At 41.8% G+C, this 18,848-nt stretch overlaps 1 protein-coding gene across 5 annotated transcripts in view; it reads left to right on the forward strand.

Moving 5' to 3' along the window:
• The window catches only part of SUSD1 (sushi domain containing 1), a 126,548-nt gene that overhangs the window by 7,522 nt on the left and 100,178 nt on the right, over nucleotides 1–18,848 (forward strand). For 4 of the 5 annotated variants that reach the window (XR_003004841.1, XR_003004842.1, XM_024757250.1 and 1 more), the window contains exons 2-5: nucleotides 3,593–3,706; nucleotides 6,360–6,515; nucleotides 17,419–17,571; nucleotides 18,208–18,387. Coding sequence is in view for 3 of the 5 variants with exons in the window: in XM_024757250.1 (XP_024613018.1) it covers nucleotides 3,655–3,706; nucleotides 6,360–6,515; nucleotides 17,419–17,571; nucleotides 18,208–18,387 (541 nt within the window). In the remaining 2 variants the exon portion in view is untranslated. The remainder of the gene's footprint in view (nucleotides 1–3,592; nucleotides 3,707–6,359; nucleotides 6,516–17,418; nucleotides 17,572–18,207; nucleotides 18,388–18,848) is intronic. The other variant, XM_024757251.1, reaches the window with a different exon arrangement.

Below are 18,848 nucleotides of genomic sequence, written 5' to 3' on the forward strand. Positions count from 1 at the left end.
GGGGGGGGTGGGGGCGCCCCCCTGCCGATGCGGGAGACGCAGGTTCGTGCCCCGGTCCGGGAGGATTCCGCGTGCCGCGGAGTGGCTGGGCCTGTGGGCCGTGGCCGCTGAGCCTGTGCGTCCGGAGTCTGTGCTCCGCAACGGGGGAGGCTGCGGCGGTGAGAGGCCCGCGTACCACAAAAAACAAAAACAAAACAAAACAAAAAAACATTTATTGAGCCAAACATGACAGGTACTGTCCTTGGGGCTACATTTATGCTAAATTATTCCTAATGGATCATTAAAACATGTACCCTAAGAATGAAGTGTCAGAACATTAGAGGGAAAGGACTTCAGGGGCCCTTGAATCCCTGCTACTCAAAATGTAGTCCACATGGCAGCTTGTTAGAAATGCAAAATATAGGGTCTCACCCCAGACCAACTGAATCAGAGCCTGTGGTTTAACAAGATCAGAGCCTGTGGGTGGTACTACTTTGCTTCTTAATATTTCGTGTTTATTAGATTCTTTCAACAGTTACATGAAGTAATCATTTTCTATCTAATGTAAGTTTCTGGAACTGGATGGATATAAAAATGCTGCCATCTTTATAAAGATAAGTATTCCATATAGGAAAAAAATCAAACATCTTATCATTTTATTATTTCATTAGTATAGTATAGTGTTTGTGTCAATAGAAAAAAAGAATACAGATACATACATATATATGTATAACCGAATCACTTTGCTGTACACCTGAAACTAACATAATACTGTAAATCAACTATACTTAAGAAAAAAAAGCTTAGTGTATATATCTATTATTGTACTACCCACACACGCTGGGGTGAGTGGTCATCATTATATGGTTGACCACAGCTGGGTTTGTGGAGGTGACCCAGGACCCATTATTTAGAAGGTATTTCCAGGATTTTGGTTGCATGTGATTATGGATTGACAGTGTCGTTATGGTACTGTTTTAAAATGTTGTGTATTAAAATGTTAAAATGGTTAAATAAATTTACCCCATCTTGGTGGACATTTAGTACGGGGACTCATTCTCCCTTCAGCTCTGTCTGTTGCCCCTATAATCAGGAGCCTTCCTGGTCTGTTTTCTCCAGGTTGTAAAACTCCATCTTACGCCAGGGTGAGTTAGGGGATCTGAGCATCTAACTACTCCTCCATATTTTCAACTTGTTCCTTAACTCTCAGCCCCTACTCTTTATGCTTGCCTTCTGGGGTGCTAAGTGACTCCATGCCTGAGCCTTTCAAGTTGGCTTTTATTTACGTTTTAAATTTTATTTTAATTAATGTCCCCTCCCTCCCTCCCTCCCTCCCTTCTTTCCTTCCTTCCTTCCTTTCTTCCTTTCTTTGCTTCCTTCCTTCCTTGGCTTTTACTTCTTCCTCTCAGGCAGTTCCCATATGTCCATCTCTTTCATCTTCTGAAATATTGTCAACATCCTTGTCTGCTGTCATCTTCTCTCCCAGAGTTTATACCTTTCTGGTCCTTGATTTCATTTTTAAATTTTTGGTGAGGGTTGCAGGTGTATTAAATCTGCTGTGTTTAACTGGAAGTCTTTCATTTGTACTTTAAAAGAAATTGTTATGTATTTTTTGTTACAAGCTCTTTCTTATTCCTAATGTTGTATGTTTGTATATACCCTTGTTTTCCTTCACTGGTCTTGAGTTTTGACTACTGGTCTTTATGATGCACTGACTTTGGCAAAAGTTTTTTGTTTTTCCAATGAATTTGAATATATTTTCTTTTTAATCTTTATTGAGTCCTAACCACCCCCCTCTTAAACCCCTATTTTGTTTTTTTCCTTTTTATCAAGCTTCTTGTATTAAAATTTTAGTTTCCCCCATTCCCCCAGCTGCCTGCTTTTCTTTCTCTCTTTTAAAATATAAAAACATGTCAAACTCAAATTTTCTGGTGTAGATAAGCTTTTATGTCTGGTATTAAACATTTCAATGTTGATATCCTCTTTGCCCCAAGAATTATTTAGGAGAGTGTTCTGTAGTTTCCAAGTAGGTTTTCTTTTGGGAATGCAAGTCTTATGTTTTATTTTGTAGTTTTATTACATTATTACATGGTAGTCAGTATGACCTCTATAATTTCTACTTTTTTGAAACTTGTTGCATTTTTCTTTATGGTCTGGGATATAATAAATTTTGTAAATATCCTATGGTTAATTTAGTATTAGTGATAAGCATGGCTTGTCTCATTTTTGTGTTATATTTTGTTTTAAAAAAAAATAAAGTGGGCTTCCCTGGTGGCGCAGTGGTTGAGAGTCCGCCTGCCGATGCAGGGGACACGGGTTCGTGCCCCGGTCCAGGAAGATCCCACATGCCACGGAGCGGCTGGACCCGTGAGCCATGGCCACTAAGCCTGTGCGTCCGGAGCCTGTGCTCCGCAACGGGAGAGGCCACAACAGTGAGAGGCCCGCATACAGCAAAACAACAACAACAAAATAACAAAACCAAGCGTGGTTAAGAGAATTTATATATATCCCTTTCTCAGTTGGTTTCATGCCTAGAGCAGCCTGAGACTTAAGTCTTTATTACCTGGGTGGTAATGGGGCCAAGACTAAGAAGAAATTCCATGCTGATATGTTCTCCTTACTAGGCCACGCCTGATATTACAGACACTGGGAGTACAACACAGTACCCCACATAGCCTCGGGTAGAAATTTGTGTTTGATCTTGGGCCATGTATCACCATCTGGTAGATTTGAATGTTTCAGGAGTTTTAGCCCCAAACATTTTTGCTGCTTATCTAAATAATTGGGATCTGGTCATCCTGCTGGGACCTGGCTGTTATCTCACTGACATTTTAAACACATTCACCACTGTTTCCTTATAAGGAAAATGGATAGGGCAATAGACGAGTTCTTCTTCCTTCCATTTGCTTTTTAAGTTGTAGGCAGTAGGACTGCAGTTTCCTTTATCCAGTTGGTCAATAAAAATACACTGAATGTTTATACCATGCCATAATGATGTATGGGCAAATGACATAATCCCTGTCCTTGAGACGCTCGTTCATAATAGCAAGCTGGGAAAACAGAGGTGGAATAGAATATACTGACAAATTAATATGGTTGATATGGAAATGTACAAGTGTTAGGGGCGCACAGAGGAAGATTTAATTTTCCTCAAGAATGGAGGAATGTGGAAGACCTTAGGGAGAGTGTGATGATTAAACTGGGTCTTGAAATAGGAATAGATGCTAGTTGGACAGAGAAGGAAAGATAGGCATTCTAGACGAAGGGAGCATCGTGACTATGGCATGACATAAGACAGAGGATAGCATGTATGTATGGGAAAGAGTAGCTGGCCTCTTGCCTGGAGAACACTGTGTGTATTTGGGTTTGGGAGCAGTGAGGCTGCAGGAGTTAGTCTGGGGTTAGATGGAAAAGAGCATTGATTGCCAGGTAGAGGGATTTGCACTTTACTCCATGGGCAATGGGTAGCTAAGAATGGGATAAGGTCTACCCTTCATAATTTTGGTATTCAAATTTTGGTTCTGCATTTTAACTGTTTATTACCCAAAATGTGACTCACCTAGAGTAGGTGATTGAAATGTTCTTTTCCTGATATATATAATTTATGATTCAGCTTTAGATGTCTGTGCCACTTGCCATGAACATGCTACCTGCTTGCAAAGAGGAGGGAAGAAGATGTGTATTTGCAAATATGGATTTGTGGGCAATGGGAGGACTCAATGTATTGGTAAGTTCTGAATCCTGGGTTAAGTTGAAAAGTTGAGTCAAGAAACAAGATTCTCTAGAGTTAAAGAGTTGATGTCCTTGCGGGGAAAACATTATTTTGTTCATGTGTTTTTATTACAAGAAGTTTTGTCAATTATAATAAGTCTTTGTTTTAGTGTTGGGATCCTTTCTCTAGCGTTTCCAAGGAATTATCCCTCATGTTAGAGGTCATTGAACTTGAATCTCTGGAAACTCTCTGACCTAACACAGATTTGAAATCTGTTTTAACTCTTGAGTTTAACTTAACAACTCGAGTGACTATTGCATTTTTTAATTTCTCTAGTTGTTTTGATAGGAAACTATTTAGTACCATGGGGAAAAACAAAACACAGTTGCCAACTTTTTGGCTGATTAGTGAAATACTGTTGCTTTGAGTCTCATGTCTACCAGGATCCATCCTCCAAATTTTTTGTAGTTGTGACCCTTTAGGGTCTTGGATGACTTAAAGGAATACAGAAACCTTTAGGCTAGAAACATCTGGGATAATTTTTTGTCTCATAGCATTCACCATGCCATGAGAGTCAGACAATATCCAGGTTCAAGCCCCATTCAGAGACAGGGAGAGTTTCATAGTAACTTTGTAGTAGTGAATGTTAAGATAATCACAGTTTCCTCCCAGCAACCATGTTACCTGCAGTAAAAATATGGATAGTTTTGCCTTGTAGCTGTGGATTGACAGTATATACGGCCTTGTTGTGGTATCTTTGTTTTTGTTTTGTTTTGTTTTTCCTCCCTAAAGAAAAACGGCAATTAAGTCCTGAGTTTAAAAAGCCATATTCTACTTCACAGGTACACGTTTTCACAATCACACACCATTGCCCATTCCTGCAGGCTGGAGTTGGGCCTTCTCTCTTTAGAATTCTGCCCATAAGATTCTTCCCCCACTGCTTACGAGCAGGTGCTTGGAAATGAAGTCGGGATTGGGGAGCACGGACAAAGCTTTTCTACTCCCTCCCCTACTGAAGTCCTCCTTTCGTGAAAGCTCACTGCAATCTTGATTGTTCTTTGACTTCTGAGCAATAGAAACGTCTCTGAGTGGGTGGAGGGGGCTTTATTAATTTATGTGGTACTTGCTCCCAAACACTACACACTGCATATCCCAGTACTTGGCCTGATGAGACCATGCCGTAGGTTACAGGTAAGATCATAGGTGTGCCAGAGGTGCTATAACATGGTATTACGTCAAGGAACCTAAGAATTCTAGAATCTCATACATACACAGATGTCCCTTCTGATGAAGTCTGCAGGGGAGATACGCCTCAGAAACAATGGCAAAGGACAGGAATATTCCATCTTATGCACAGGTGGACTTGTATCTGAAACCCCTGTGCCCTGCTCAGTAAGCTGGACTGACTGGACACTTGGCCTGGCAATGCCTTGAGGGTCTGTTCTGCTAGTCTGAGCTCTTATGCAGATCTTACCTGGAATAGCGTTCCAGGTTTAATTAAATTTAAAAAAAGGTAATATAAGAAAAATGAAAAAAATAAAACCCCACCAGATTTTGAGTGGGGCTGGTGGGGGGCAGGGGGGGTTGGCTCTTGAGTTAGCAGGAATGGAGTGCAATTGTGGGAGGCGACTGAACTGCTTTGAGGGAACCAGTAGTGGAGTAAAACACTAAATAACAGACAAGAAAACTCCAGTTCATAAGTTGATGATATCCCCCCGCCAAAAAACTAGCTGGTTAGATCAGCTCTCAAAGGATGCAAAAGAAATTGGTCACAGGAGTTTCCTCTGATGGTAGAGGCTAGGGCAGAGTCAGCAAACTGGAGCTTGGGGGCCGAACTTCACTGCTGCCTGTTTTTCATTACTAATTTGTTTACTGATTGTCTGGGACTGCTTTTGTGCTCCAAGGTATGCATGAGTAGTTGCAATTGGAGACCTATGACTGGCCTTTGACAGAAAATGTTTGCTGACCCCTGGGCTGGAGGACAGAGATGGGAGGGAGGTTTACTTTCATTTTACATTGATGTCAAATTGTTGAATTAGAAATACTCCGGGCAGGTTCTGTGGTCTCATCAAGCATCCCATGTTCCAGCCCCTCCTCACTGGGTGATTAACATTATTTATATGGATCACTGACGATTAGCAGGAGCTGCTTCTGTCTCAATATTAGCCCTGCCCCTGGGTGAGGCTTGAGCACTAATTCCATTGTGTCTCCCGGTAACCCAGAAGTAACAAATTTTCCAGTTAATCATTGGATGTAAAATCATCCTACTCTGGTTTTTGTTAAAAAAAAAAAAAAGCTAGAGAATGGTTGGGCTGGAAAAGTGGGATTCTGTTGGATTTGTTTTCCCAGGCCTATGACAAGATCTTTTTAAGTGTGGAGAAGTTCAAAAAGCATTCCCTTCTCCCAATCTTCAAATAAGATGGACTATCAGATTGAGATGTTGGATTTCTCTTGTGGTTTTGTAATACACCAGGTGCAAGACTACGAGGGGCCCGTGTCCTGTAGTCTGAGAAGCATAGTGAGAGGAGAAGAGGCTGGGGAAATAGATCTTTCTGCTGTTGTCACAGAATATTGATTCTCAAGTCCATAACACAGGAGAACAGCCTGGGTGGTTGATCGTGGTTTGGATTGACAGCCCTTTCTGTGCGTTGTCTCAATGTATCAACAGATAAAAATGAGTGCCAGTTCGGAACCACCGTGGTCTGTGGGAACCACACATCTTGTCACAATACACTCGGAGGATTTTATTGCATTTGCCTAGAAGGATATCGAGCCACAAACAACAACAAGGCGTTCATCCCCAATGACGGCACCTTTTGCACAGGTACTCGGGAAGGGGGCTGCAGTGATGGCAACATGGTGATGGCAGGACGGTGCCTGGTACCTGGGATGTGGAGGAGGGCGAGCGTGGAGACAGGACATAGTGTGATTTAAGGGAGGGACTCTCCTTTGTCTATGAGGGAAATTTGGACTTGGACTGGGTATTAGTTCATATTAGGGAATTATTGTTCACTTTGTTAGAGGGAATAACTGTACTGAGGTATTTAGGATAACATTCTTATTTTGGGAGCTGCATGCTGAAGTACCTAGGGGTGTTATTTTGAAGTATCTAGTGTTATTTTATCTGTAAGGTACTTTAAATGGCAAAATGTGAACGATTGTTGAATCTTGGGGGTAGGGGTGGCACTAGGGGAGACTGTAATATTCTTTTTCTTGTTCTGTGTGTTTGAAAAGTTTTATAACAAGCAACAAGGGGGGGGCTCCCCGAGATGGTGTGCCATCTGCAGTTTCCTTGGAGTGACTCTGGTACCCGCCAGCTCTGTGCACATTGCCCACAGGGTGGGCCCTGTGATGCAGCAGCATGCCGCACCTGTTAGAGATGTGGGCTTGTCTCCTGGAGGAATAAGTTGAGTGAGGAGTGAATAAGTCGAGCTTTTAGGACCTCAGTAGCTTTGAAGGTCAGATTTTGGGCATATGTTGGTCAAATACAAGGGGTGGGCAAAACCCTCCTAATTTTCAGTAGCTCCTGTATTATCTGAACTCTATTTACAGCCTGTCATGATAATATAGCTCTTAGTTTTTCTAAGAGAATCTTTGAACAGTAATGAAGAGGAAAGGCAGGAAAAGACTCCTGGTTCTAAGATGGCTTTGCATAGTCTTAATGACTCTCCTTAAAAGCTTTGTGATATTTAAAGGTTTGGGGGAGAAAAAAAGAGAGAGGAGAGCATTTTTTATCTTTGTACCCACCAGGAACCACAGGTTTTGATGCTCAGATCCATTCTCCCTCTCGACCTGTACCAAGGTAAAAATCCCTCAAAGGGAACATTTGATTTATTCTTGGCACGACGAATGAACACATTCCCTCAAAGAAAACATTTTACAATATCTTGTTGTTTTAGTAGCAAATTACTTGCTACATGATTGCAGAAGTGCAGTGTTGCAGATAAATTAGGTGCCTTAAAAAAAAAAAGTTACTAATTAAAAAAAAAACAACCTTGGGACTACCCTGGTGGTCCAGCGGTTAACACTCTGTGCTCCCAACGCAGGGGGCCCGGTTCGATTCCCGGTCAGGGAACTAGATCCCGCATGCTGCAACTAAGAGCCCACATGCCGCAAGGAAGATCCTGCTCAGGGCAACGAAGATCCTGTGTGCTGCAACTAAGACCTGGCGCGGCCAAATAAATAAATAAATATTAAAAAAACAACCCCTTGGGCTTCTCTGGTGGCGCAGTGGTTGAGAGTCCGCCTGCCGATGCAGGGGACACGGGTTTGTGCCCTGGTCCGGGAAGATCCCATATGCCGCGGAGCGGCTGGGCCTGTGAGCCATGGCCGCTGAGCCTGCGTGTCCAGAGCCTGTGCTCCGCAACAGGAGAGGCCACAACAGTGAGAGGCCCGCGTACCACAAAAAACAAAAACAAAAAACAAAAAAAAACAACCCTTACAAGATGATGATCTGGTGTTCAGTTCATTCAATATATTTACATTTTTCATGCGCTTTCTATGTGCCAAGGCTATGCTAGTGGGAGGTGACGGCAGACAGCTAATTTCGTATCAAGTGTTAGTCATAGGTAAGCAAAGGGCACTTTCCAGAATCCAGAATCTGTGGGGGCACTTACCTTGGAAGTGGGTGAGAGACTGGAGGACGTGATACCTGAAATTGTGTTTTCAAGGCTGTGGGAGTTTGACAGGAAAAACTTTTGTAACTGTATATATCAGTATAGTTTCCCAGAATGCTTTCTGTTTTTAAAAAGGTAGGAAGAAGAAGAAGAAGAAAGAAATATTTTATGCAAGATCCAAAGAGAGGTCAGCCTAGGAAGAACCAATCTTACTGGAATAAAATCCTGATCTAGGCTCTGCTTCTGTTTATTCTACTCCTTGTAACTATTTAGTGACCTTCCCCTTCTTAAAAAAAAAAGAAAATTGAGACATAGTTGACAAACCATAAAATCTACCCTTTTGAAGGGTACAATTCAGTTGTTTTCAGTATAATTCACAAAGCTGTGCAGTAATCTCCACTATCTAGTTTTAGAACATCTCATTAACACCAAAAAGAAGTCCCATATCCATCGGCAGTTATTCCCATGACCTTTTTTTTTTTCTGAGGTCCCCATTTACCGCTCTGTAAAAGCCGATGGATGACTTTTCCTGATGACACTGAGTTTCTTCCATAATCACAGTTGCCACAGAAACGTCAGTGTCTTTAGGTGGGGCAGAAGCTTAGCAAGTTTTGGGGTATCAGCAGTTATCCAGTGCTTGCCTGGAACCAGAAGATTGTGAATCCTAGTTGTTGAATTCTGAGAAATCCTGGGACCTGGTGTTTATTGTACTCTGCAGGGCTCAAGTCAAGTTCAGGAGCTTGTTGCAGGTAGGCCTCTGGATGTCACTGCTTATAGATGAGGAATGAGTTGCAGGGGTTCTAGTGCTGGAGAACCTGCAGATGTTCTGGCCCCCAGGCTGCCTCCGGAATGACTCCTGGCGATCATGGGAACTTTGCTATGAGCCATAACCCAGAGGAAGAAGCTCTGTGGTACTTGTGGTGTGAGGGCATTCCAAAATGCCAGAGGCCTTGGCAAACATGCCATTGTCCCTCTTGGGTAGTGATGGGGCCATGCCTGAGTTCCTCCTGCGGTTTATCATCTCCCACACTTTACTCTTGCCTCTTCCCTGCCTTTTGACTTGAGTGGGTCAAGAGTAAGTGGAGACAGACTTCCCTGGTGGTCCAGTGGGTAGGAATCCGTGCTCCCAATGCAGGGGGCCCTGGTTCGGTCCCTGGTCAGGGAACTAGATCCCACGTGCCTGCCGCAACTGAGAAGCCCGCATACCACAACTAAAGATCCTGCATGCCGCAACTAAGACCCGGTACAGCCCAAATAAATAAATAAAAGAGTAAGTGGAGAGAGATGAGACTGATGTGAAAATAAGGCTCAGGGCTGTCATCTCTCTGCCAGCATGACTCCAGATAGGCATGGCCCTGGTGTGTGTGCCAAATAGGCATTGATCCCAGCGTTCAGGGTCTGCTGAAAACTGCAAAATACTCTTTCTGTGCCTTTGAATTCCCCAGCTCTTGGGAATCCATCTTGGCTCTATTGACAACAGCAACGTTCTTTTTCATAAGCTCGTTTCCTGCAGTATAAGGGCCTAATGCCATTTCTTCTAGAGAAATGTAACAGCACTTCAGCTTTGGCTGAGAAATGAGAAAAATGGGGGTTGGGTGTGTGTGGGGGGAAGAACCTGGAGGGAGTGAATGCTTTGCTTTGCCATTTGTCATCTCCTGGAACCTGCTGCCCCAAACCTGTATCCCATAGGTCTGCCCATGGTGAAGTAAACACCTTCATTCCTACACGTAAATCACTACCACAGCTGAGACCAGTGTAGTCTGTTGGCGTCTCTCGCAGGTCAGGAGCCTTGTTTTCCATGTGAGCCTCTGCCCACAAGCTTCTCAGCTGCCCTGTTGTTTCGGGTCCCGGAGCAGCCTGCTGTGGTCTGAGACACAAATGCTCAGCCCCATCGAGATGCTGCTTGCTAGACGTGGGCTGTGCTCACTAGCCTTGCAGCCATCCTGAGATTTCTCCCAGTGCTGTCTCCAACAGAACTTTGCTGCCCAAATCCCAATCCTTTGTTTTAGCTGGATTTATTCCTAGAGTCATGCTTTACCACTCTGGAAGAAAGAAGAAGCAAGGCAGGATAAACCCAAGGGAAAAATCACACTGGGGACGTGTTGCTCGCTACTGCCCAGAGCAGTGCTCATAGCCATTAGCTCCTTGCCTTACTCCCTGTGGAATCCCCTGCCTCCTGCTTAGGTCTCCAACTGTGGTGGGTGACGGCCTCAGACCCCTGCTACTGCCCCAGTGCCTTGGAAGAAGAGGCCAAAGATTCTCAATCAAAAGATGGTTAAAACAAAGGTCCATCCCCCCAAATGCCACAGGCCTTGACTAAGGCACCATTGTCACTCTTGGGGAGTGATGGGGCCATGCCTGAGCTCCCCCTACAGGTTAACATCTCCCACCCTTTACTCTTGCCTCTTACTCGCTCAAGCCTCAGGGTATAGATAACCCAGGTTCTTTCCAAAGGCCCTGTTGAGTATAGTAAAATATATACACAGGGTTCTTTTTTACTCTATTAATTTAAAGTTTTGGGAGGAGTAATAGGGACAGGAGCTGGGCTTAATTTTATTTTTGAACTGTCTGTAAAGTAGGCTTTCCTAAGCAAACTATCAATATTAGCAAGATTGTGAAGGAGGTGCTTAGCCCTTTAAGTTCAGGCTCTTTGTTCATGGCCAGCGCATCTCTGAGCATGGATATGTTGTTTTTGTTTTTTTAATATTTATTTATTTATTTTGGCTGCACCAGGTCTTAGTTGCACGGCACGTGGGGTCTTTAGCTGGGCATGTGGGATCTAGTTCCCCAACCAGGGATCGAACCTGGGACGCCTGCGTTGGGAGCCTGCTGTCTTACCCACTGGACCACCAGGGAAGTCCCCATGAATATGGTTTGAAAATGGTTTTCCACTTATTCAGCTACTGCTTTTGCAAAAGTTATGTGTCAAGAAAGGATGGAGCTGTTACCCTAGGCTGAAGCTCTGGAATAGAGTCTGGGTGAATGGGTCATTCACTTCTTTTTTTTTAAATTGAAGTATAGTTGATTTACAATGTTGTGTTAGTTTCAAGTGTACAGCAAAGTGATTCAGTTATATATATAACTTTATATATATATTATTTTCCCTTATAGGTAATTACAAAATATTGAGTATAGTTCCCTGTGCTATACAGTAAGTCCTTGCTGGTTATCTATTTTATATGCAGTAGTGTAGATATGATAATCCCAAACTCCTAATTTATCCCTCCTCCCCACTTTCCATAGTTTACTTCTGATTATAATGATCCAAAATTGTTCTTGCCAAAAGGAGACAGAAGAATAAGTCAGTATTTCCCCCAGAGAAGAAATATAGCTTTATTTTGTCCATTTATTTTAAAAAATACTTATGTAGAAAAGTCAAGCAATTATGGACACATATAAAGGAGAAAGAAAAAAAATTACCTAATATTAACCCAGAGTCAACAACTCTTTTTTTTTTTTTTTTTGGCTGTGTTGCATCTTCATTGCTGTGCGCAGGCTTTCTCTAGTTGTGGCGAGCGGGGGCTACTCTTTGTTTCAGTGCGCGGGCTTCTCATTGTGGTGGCTTCTCTTGTTGCAGAGCACGGGCTTTAGGCGCGTTGGCTTCAGTAGTTGCAGCACGTGAGCTCAGTAGTTGTGGCTCGTGGGCTCTAGAGCACAGGCTCAGTAGTTGTGCACGGGCTTTGTTGTTCCATGGCATGTGGGATCTTCCTGGACCAGGGATTGAACCTGTGTCCCCTGCATTGGCAGGCGGATTCTTAAGCACTGAGCCACCAGGGAAGTCCCTGAATGGAATTTATTACATGGCTGTACCATGTTACTTAACTCATTTTTTCCCTATTGTGATTGTTTTTCTGTTTTTTGCCATTATAAGTAATGCTCTAATGAACATTTTTGTACTTACATTCTTACAAGTAATTATCTCCTTGTTATAAATTCTGGAAAATAATTTCTATGTCAAAGGGATACCTACACATTTTACATTTTGATACATAGTGCCAAACTGTATTCCAGAAAGTTCATACCAATATTCTGTCTCACTAATCATTTCATGAAGGTCTTCATTTCTTCACATCCTTGCCAACACTGGATAATATCAATAAATGATATGAAGTTAACAGTTCTGATTTTAAATGGGTGTTTGTGTTCCTCTAACGTGGTTTCTTAAGATGTAGGTTTCTGAGCTGAACTTGGCATTTGAGGAGGGAAGGTGGCCTCTGTCTTAGAGCATTTAGATCCAGTGCAACAAGCCATGTGGCCACTCCCCTGATTCCAGCCAAGAATCCTGTGACAGTGAGTGTATGCATGTGCACACTCATTGCTCGTGGTCAGGGTCAGGGTTATGAAGGAGTGGCTTGTGCTCCAGGAAGAACTGAGTCAGTAGAGAGGCGAGGTCCACTCACTTATTAGCTAACACGTATTGAGGACCAAAGGTCAGCCAGGCACTGTGCTAAGTGCTTTCCACGTTTTATTTAATCTCTGCAAAAAGACCTACTATAATTAACTTCATTTTACAGAAGTGATTTGGAAAGGTCAAGGAACAGGTATTAGTACAAATAGTAAGTAGCAGAATCAGTTCTCAAACCTGGGTCTGTTTGATGTTCAAATCCATGAAAAGACTTTAAATATAGAACACTAGGGCCCTGGCACGAGGTCAGAGTGTCCTGCTCGGTTTTGCTACTTTCTACCAAGGAGTTATTCTGGCTGTGGGTAAAATTAAATAATCCTAAATATAGAATGGGGCATAGGGAATTTTCTCCCTTGATTAGTTAAGTATGTTAGTAAGGTTGCTCAGAACCTTTTTTCTTCACAAGCAAACATGTTGTAACCTTGGACACCCCATGGAATCTACCACTACGTGGAGAAGCTGTTCTGATGAATTTAACGTGTTTATCCAGCCAAGATTCTAGAAGTTTATTTACTTATTTTTAAATTTTATTTATTTATTTTTGGCTGTGTCAGGTCTTAGTTGCGGCAGGCAGGATCTTTGTTGAGGCATTTGGGATCTTTCGTTGCAGTGCGCAGGCTTCTCTCTAGTTGCAGTGTGAGGGTTTTCTTTTCTCTAGTTGTGGCCCACAGGTTCCATAGCACGTGGGCTCTGTAGTTTGCAGCACACAGGCTCTCTCGTTGAGGCATATGAGCTCAGTAGTTGTGGCGCGTGGGCTTAGTTGCCCCGCGGAATGTGGGATCCTAGTTCCCCGACCAGGGATCGAACCCACGTCCTCTGCATTGGAAGGTGGATTCTTCACCACTGGACCGCCAGAGAAGTCCCTCTAGAAGTTTAGAAAAGGGCTGGTTTGTGAGCATTAGGAGGTAGCAGGGGATTAAAAGTCAAAATCGTGTCATACTCATCTCAGTGATACAGGGTAGATACATCTAGACATCCTTAAGGCAATTGATATCTTTGACAATCTCTGTGGACAAGATAGAGAATTCTTGATTGGATGATGGTACAATTAGACTGTAAAGGGAGGAAGGGTGTGGCATAGTGATTAAGAATAAGGTCTGAGAAGCCAGATGTCTGGCTTCTGATCCTGGCTTTTGCACTGCTTAGCCTGTGTGACTTCAGTCCAGTTAACCATTCTATCCTTCAGTTACTTCATCTATAAAATGGGGATAATAATAGCATCAATCACCCAGAGTTATTGTGAGGATGAAATAAGATGGAAAATAATCAGTAATAAATAATGAAGTGCTTAGAACAGTGCTTGGCATGTACAGGATGACATGCAGGAGTTATTGTTCCTAACAATCATTATAATACTCATTGTTATTAGGCTGTTGAATGACTGTACACAAAGCCACCTGATTGAGGCCTATGGTGACTCATACAGAGCTAATCAGTATCTAGAAACTCCAGGTCTTTTCCATACCACTGCACCTTTGCCTTATCATACTTGGAGCCCTTATTTTTAGCAGTCTACTGAAAAATTCATTTTTCCCACTCACTATCTTTGAGGAGTCTGAGGCAGGGGGACAGGCTGGAATATGGCTTCTGTGTTAAAGGTATATACATAAACACATTTTACAAATTCCTCAGTGGAATAAAAAAATCTTGATAAGCTAAAATGATGGATCCAATCTAGGAACACATGTTAGATCCTGCAGTGTTGAAATCATTTCTAAAGTTTGTACTAGATTGAGATTGATTTTATTTTATATTACTTTTAAGAATCCTTTCTTAACAGTTACCCAAACCTCCATGATTCTGTTATCAACAGTTGTTTGTTTTACTGGTTTCATTTCTTACCACTCTTTGTTGTGTTTTATGATGTCTTCCCCTTTCTTGACATTATTTATTCTGATGTTTTTCACTGGCTCGAGTATTTTCTCAAAATCTTTTTCAGAAAGGAAATGTCAGTAGTGTAGTTCTTGAGATCACTCATGTTCTAAAATGTCATTCCTTTGCTTAAATATAGCACGATGTTTTGCTCTCTTTTCCTTAGAACTCTATAAATATTATTCCAGTGCTATCTAGCATTTAGTGTTTCAGACAAGAAGTCCTGGGTCAGATTGGTTCTCTTTTCCTCATAAATTACCATTCCTTTCTCTCAGGAGGTTTATAGATTTTTCTCTTATTCCATGAAATTCAGAATGACTCATTTTCAACATTCATGCCTGTCACCTTAAAAGGCTATTTGGATTTGAATACATAAGCCAAGAGATTTTTCTCTTGATATTAATTCTTATACATTTACTCCATTCTCTTCTGTAATTCCTTTTAAATAGATATTGAATATTTTGGGTCTGTCCTCATATCATTTTTTTTGTCCCATAGTTTCTGTCTTATATAATTAATATTTCTATGTGCTTTGGAGAATTCCTCAGGTTGAAATTTGTGAATTTATTTTCTAGCAGTGACCAACCTATTATTCAATACCTCCATTGAGTTTTTATTTTTGGCATTCATATTTTGTTTTTAATTTCCAAGACTTCATTGTTTCCTCAGAACCTCCCCTCTTTTTCACTAATACAGTATCCTCTTAACCTTGTTTGGACTTCACAGTCTCTTCCTATGGTAAGAGTGTCTTGGTTATTTCTTTCTGCATAACCCCACTCCTCCCACCCCACCACTACCCCAAATTTAGTGGTTTAAAACAACAATTTATCATTTGTCACAATCCCACGGCTGCGTGGTTTTGTAATGTGTAGACATAGTCAGCTGGTGGCTGGATGAGGCTGGGCTGTGCTGGCAGATAAAGAAGGCCTCTCTCAGGTCTTCCCTGGCAGCCCAGTGGTTAAGACTCTGCAGGGGGCAAGGGTTCGATCCCTGGTCGGGTAATTAAGATCCAGCATGCCACCCGGTACAGCCAAAAAAAGAAGGCCTCTCTCACACATGGCTCGGGCCTTGATGCTGGCTGTTCACCAGGCCACTTTAGTTCTCCTCCGTGTGGCCTCTGTCTTCACATGGCATCTCATCTTTAGGGCCTCTCTCCCAAGCACGGATTTTCTTCAGCATGGACACTGGATTCTAAAAGAGGGAAAGAGGGGGACTTCCCTGATGGTCCAGTGGTTAAGATTTTGCCTTCCAATGCAGGGGGTGCAGGTTCAATCCCTGGTCGGGAAGCTAAGATCCCACATGCCTCAACGGCCAAAAAACCAAAACATAAAACAGAAGCGATATTGCAACAAATTCAATAAAGATTTTAAAAGTGGTCCACATTTAAAAAAAAAAAAAAAAAATCTTAAATAAATAATTAAATAAATGAGGGAAAGAGGAAGCTACCAGCCATCTTCTCAGGCTGGGTCCAGAGCAGGCACTGTATCACTTCTGCCGAGTTCTATTGGCTAAAGCAAGTCTCAAGACCAGCTCAAGGGGAGGGGAAATGGTTTGCATTCCTGATGGGAGGAGAAGCATGCAAGAAAGGAAGGAGAGGAATTGTTGACAGCTATCTCTGGAGCTGATCTCCCACAGAGTTCCCAAAGTTTGCTGCACTAAAGATGTAGGTTGATCAGAATTGGTAACTTGGGTCTCCTCCAGCAACTGAATGAATTACTGGTTCCCAGACAACAATCAGGAAGCGATGAGGTGTTCCTTGGTCCAAAACCAAAAAACAAACAAACCAATATAAAGAATGTAGTGAATTTTAATAAAATCACACTAAACAATTTAAAAGGATTCTGAGATTATATTCTTCCTTTTGGGGGGGTTGTTAAAATATTCTTTTTTTAAATGAAATCATAGTGCTAGTTTAAGAAAAAAAAAGTCTTTACTGGCAAAATAGAATATTGGCCACCTTCTATCAGTCCTTCCAAAACGACTGCTCTTTGAAATCCCAGAGTCTGGGAACAACCAGGCTTTCTTCAGTCACGATGCCCCCCTGTCCTCTGCCCCCCGATGGTTCTTGCAGATGTCCTGGAAAAAGTCCCCTTTTACTTTGTACTTTTCTTTCTCTAAATGAAATTGGTGTGTGTGTGGCTCTGATGGAGTTTCCAAAGTTTTAAATTTTGTTCACTAAGCCAGCTCTGGGGGGAAAAGACTGCTAACTGGCAGAGAGATTTCTTTTTCAGCCTCTGAATTATTGTGTGGTTTTTACTCCTGGACCTGCTACCACCGGCAATCTTCAGTCAAGGGGAAAAGTCGGCTAAGGAGCATGTCTTGTCCTTCTTGAAGGCTATTTTAAGCCCTTCTAATCTTGGTAAAATTAGCGAGACCCTTCTGAGTTATCTTCTTTACTTCTTGCTGCATCGTCCTATGCTCCTGAGCTGGAAAGCATTTTTCACTCTGGTCTAAATTGTTTTGTATCAGGAGTTCTGCTTCAGATATTTTAGTACGAGATTGAGGCTATCCTTATTTTATAGTAATTGAGTTTTTTTAACATACTTTTTTGGGTTCATTTTCTTGGGTTATTTGTTTTGTTGATACTTGTTGGTTTTTATAAATTTTCAGAACACACTGACATATTTATTGAGCACCTCTTTGTGCCTATGATGTGAAGGATACAGGAGAAGAACTCTTAAGGAGTAAAATAAAATTCATGATACAATTACAAGTGAATGCATTCACTTATAAGTGTAGATTGGTAATGTGAGAAGTGGCTGTCACAATGTCCCCCCACTTTTTTTCTTTTTTCTGTTTTTCTGTCCCTTCTTATATTTGGGATGGGTCTCAAGACATAGATGAGTGTGAGGTTTCCGGCCGGTGCAGGCATGGAGGACGGTGCGTGAACACTCGTGGGAGCTTTGAATGCTACTGTATGGATGGATACTTGCCAAAGGGTGGGCCTGAGCCTTTCCATCCAAGCAGAGATGCCACGTCGTGCACAGGTGGGTTTCTGCCAAAGAATGCAGCATCCGAAGGTGAGAGTCTGTTGGTGGTGACTTTCTCCTGCTCTGAGCCTAAGTCTGTGGGTCTGTGTTGGGGATGTGTGTTGGATCTGTTCCTTTGTAACCTATGAAATAAAATAACAGTCAAGATAGAAGGGGCTATATTAAAAAAGCTAAAATTAGTGTGCTTCGGGGATTTTGAGTAGTTAATAGATATTCAGATATTAACCGTTATGTTAGTAAACAGAGCTGATCTGGTAAGAGCCACCATCTCAAAAGTGAGCAGGGAAGTTATAAAAGCCTCTATATCTTAAGGTATTGTGTAATTCAGATGCTTTACTTTGCTGGGCTAGGCTTCTCCTCTTTAGTTAGTATCAATTAGTGAGGGTTGATTGCCACATCCTTTCAGTTTTGTGCATGTATAAATGCTATTACCTGTGGAAGGCCAGAAGAATGAATAGAGACACTCACTGGAAACATGCCCAGAAGTCATGTGGAAATGAACCAGCCTATTTAAAATATGGCTCAGGTGTGTATAGGTGAGGGGAGAGGGCATGAGGTAGAGGTGGAGAGAGATTATGAATTTTGAAAATTCACATTCATATAGCAATGAGTTTGACGTTAATTTGTTTTCAGAAATAGACTGTGGCACCCCTCCTGAGGTCCCAGATGGCTATATCATAGGAAATTATACCTCTAGGCTTGGCAGCCAGATTCATTATGCTTGCAAAGAAGGATTCTTCGGTGGCCCAGAAGATACAGTTTCAAGCTGCACAGCCTTGGGCACATGGGAATCCCCAAAATTAAATTGCCAAGGTGAGTTTTCCAAAGGTCCAGCTTCCCAGCTTATACCATCTTGAGATTGTTTTCATATTTCTCTCTAAATCTCTCTTTGGGGTACTGAATGAATTAAATAAATCCAATAAATTCCTATTGTTTCTAATAGGTTTTCAGTTGATTCTCTTGATATTTATAGGAATAATATTTTATCATCTGCAAATAATGATAATTCCATGTTTTGTTTTTCTATGTTTATAAAAGTTATATTTTTCTCTTGACTGACCACTTACCTTGTGTTTTCAGAACAAAAATTTAAGTAGTAGTATTGACTTTGAATATTCTTTTCTTATTCCTGACTTTCATGGGAGTGTTTCATTATTCATTCATGATCTTGGCTTTTTGATGTTACATACATCTATTTATATTCTTATGTACACTGAGAGAGTGCTGTGAGCCAAGTGCTGTTCTAAGCATATATATATATATATATATATATA

Source organism: Neophocaena asiaeorientalis, unplaced genomic scaffold (genome assembly GCF_003031525.2).
Source record: "Neophocaena asiaeorientalis asiaeorientalis breed wild unplaced genomic scaffold, Neophocaena_asiaeorientalis_V1.1 scaffold432, whole genome shotgun sequence".
In the NCBI taxonomy this organism is placed as follows: Eukaryota; Metazoa; Chordata; class Mammalia; order Artiodactyla; family Phocoenidae; genus Neophocaena; species Neophocaena asiaeorientalis.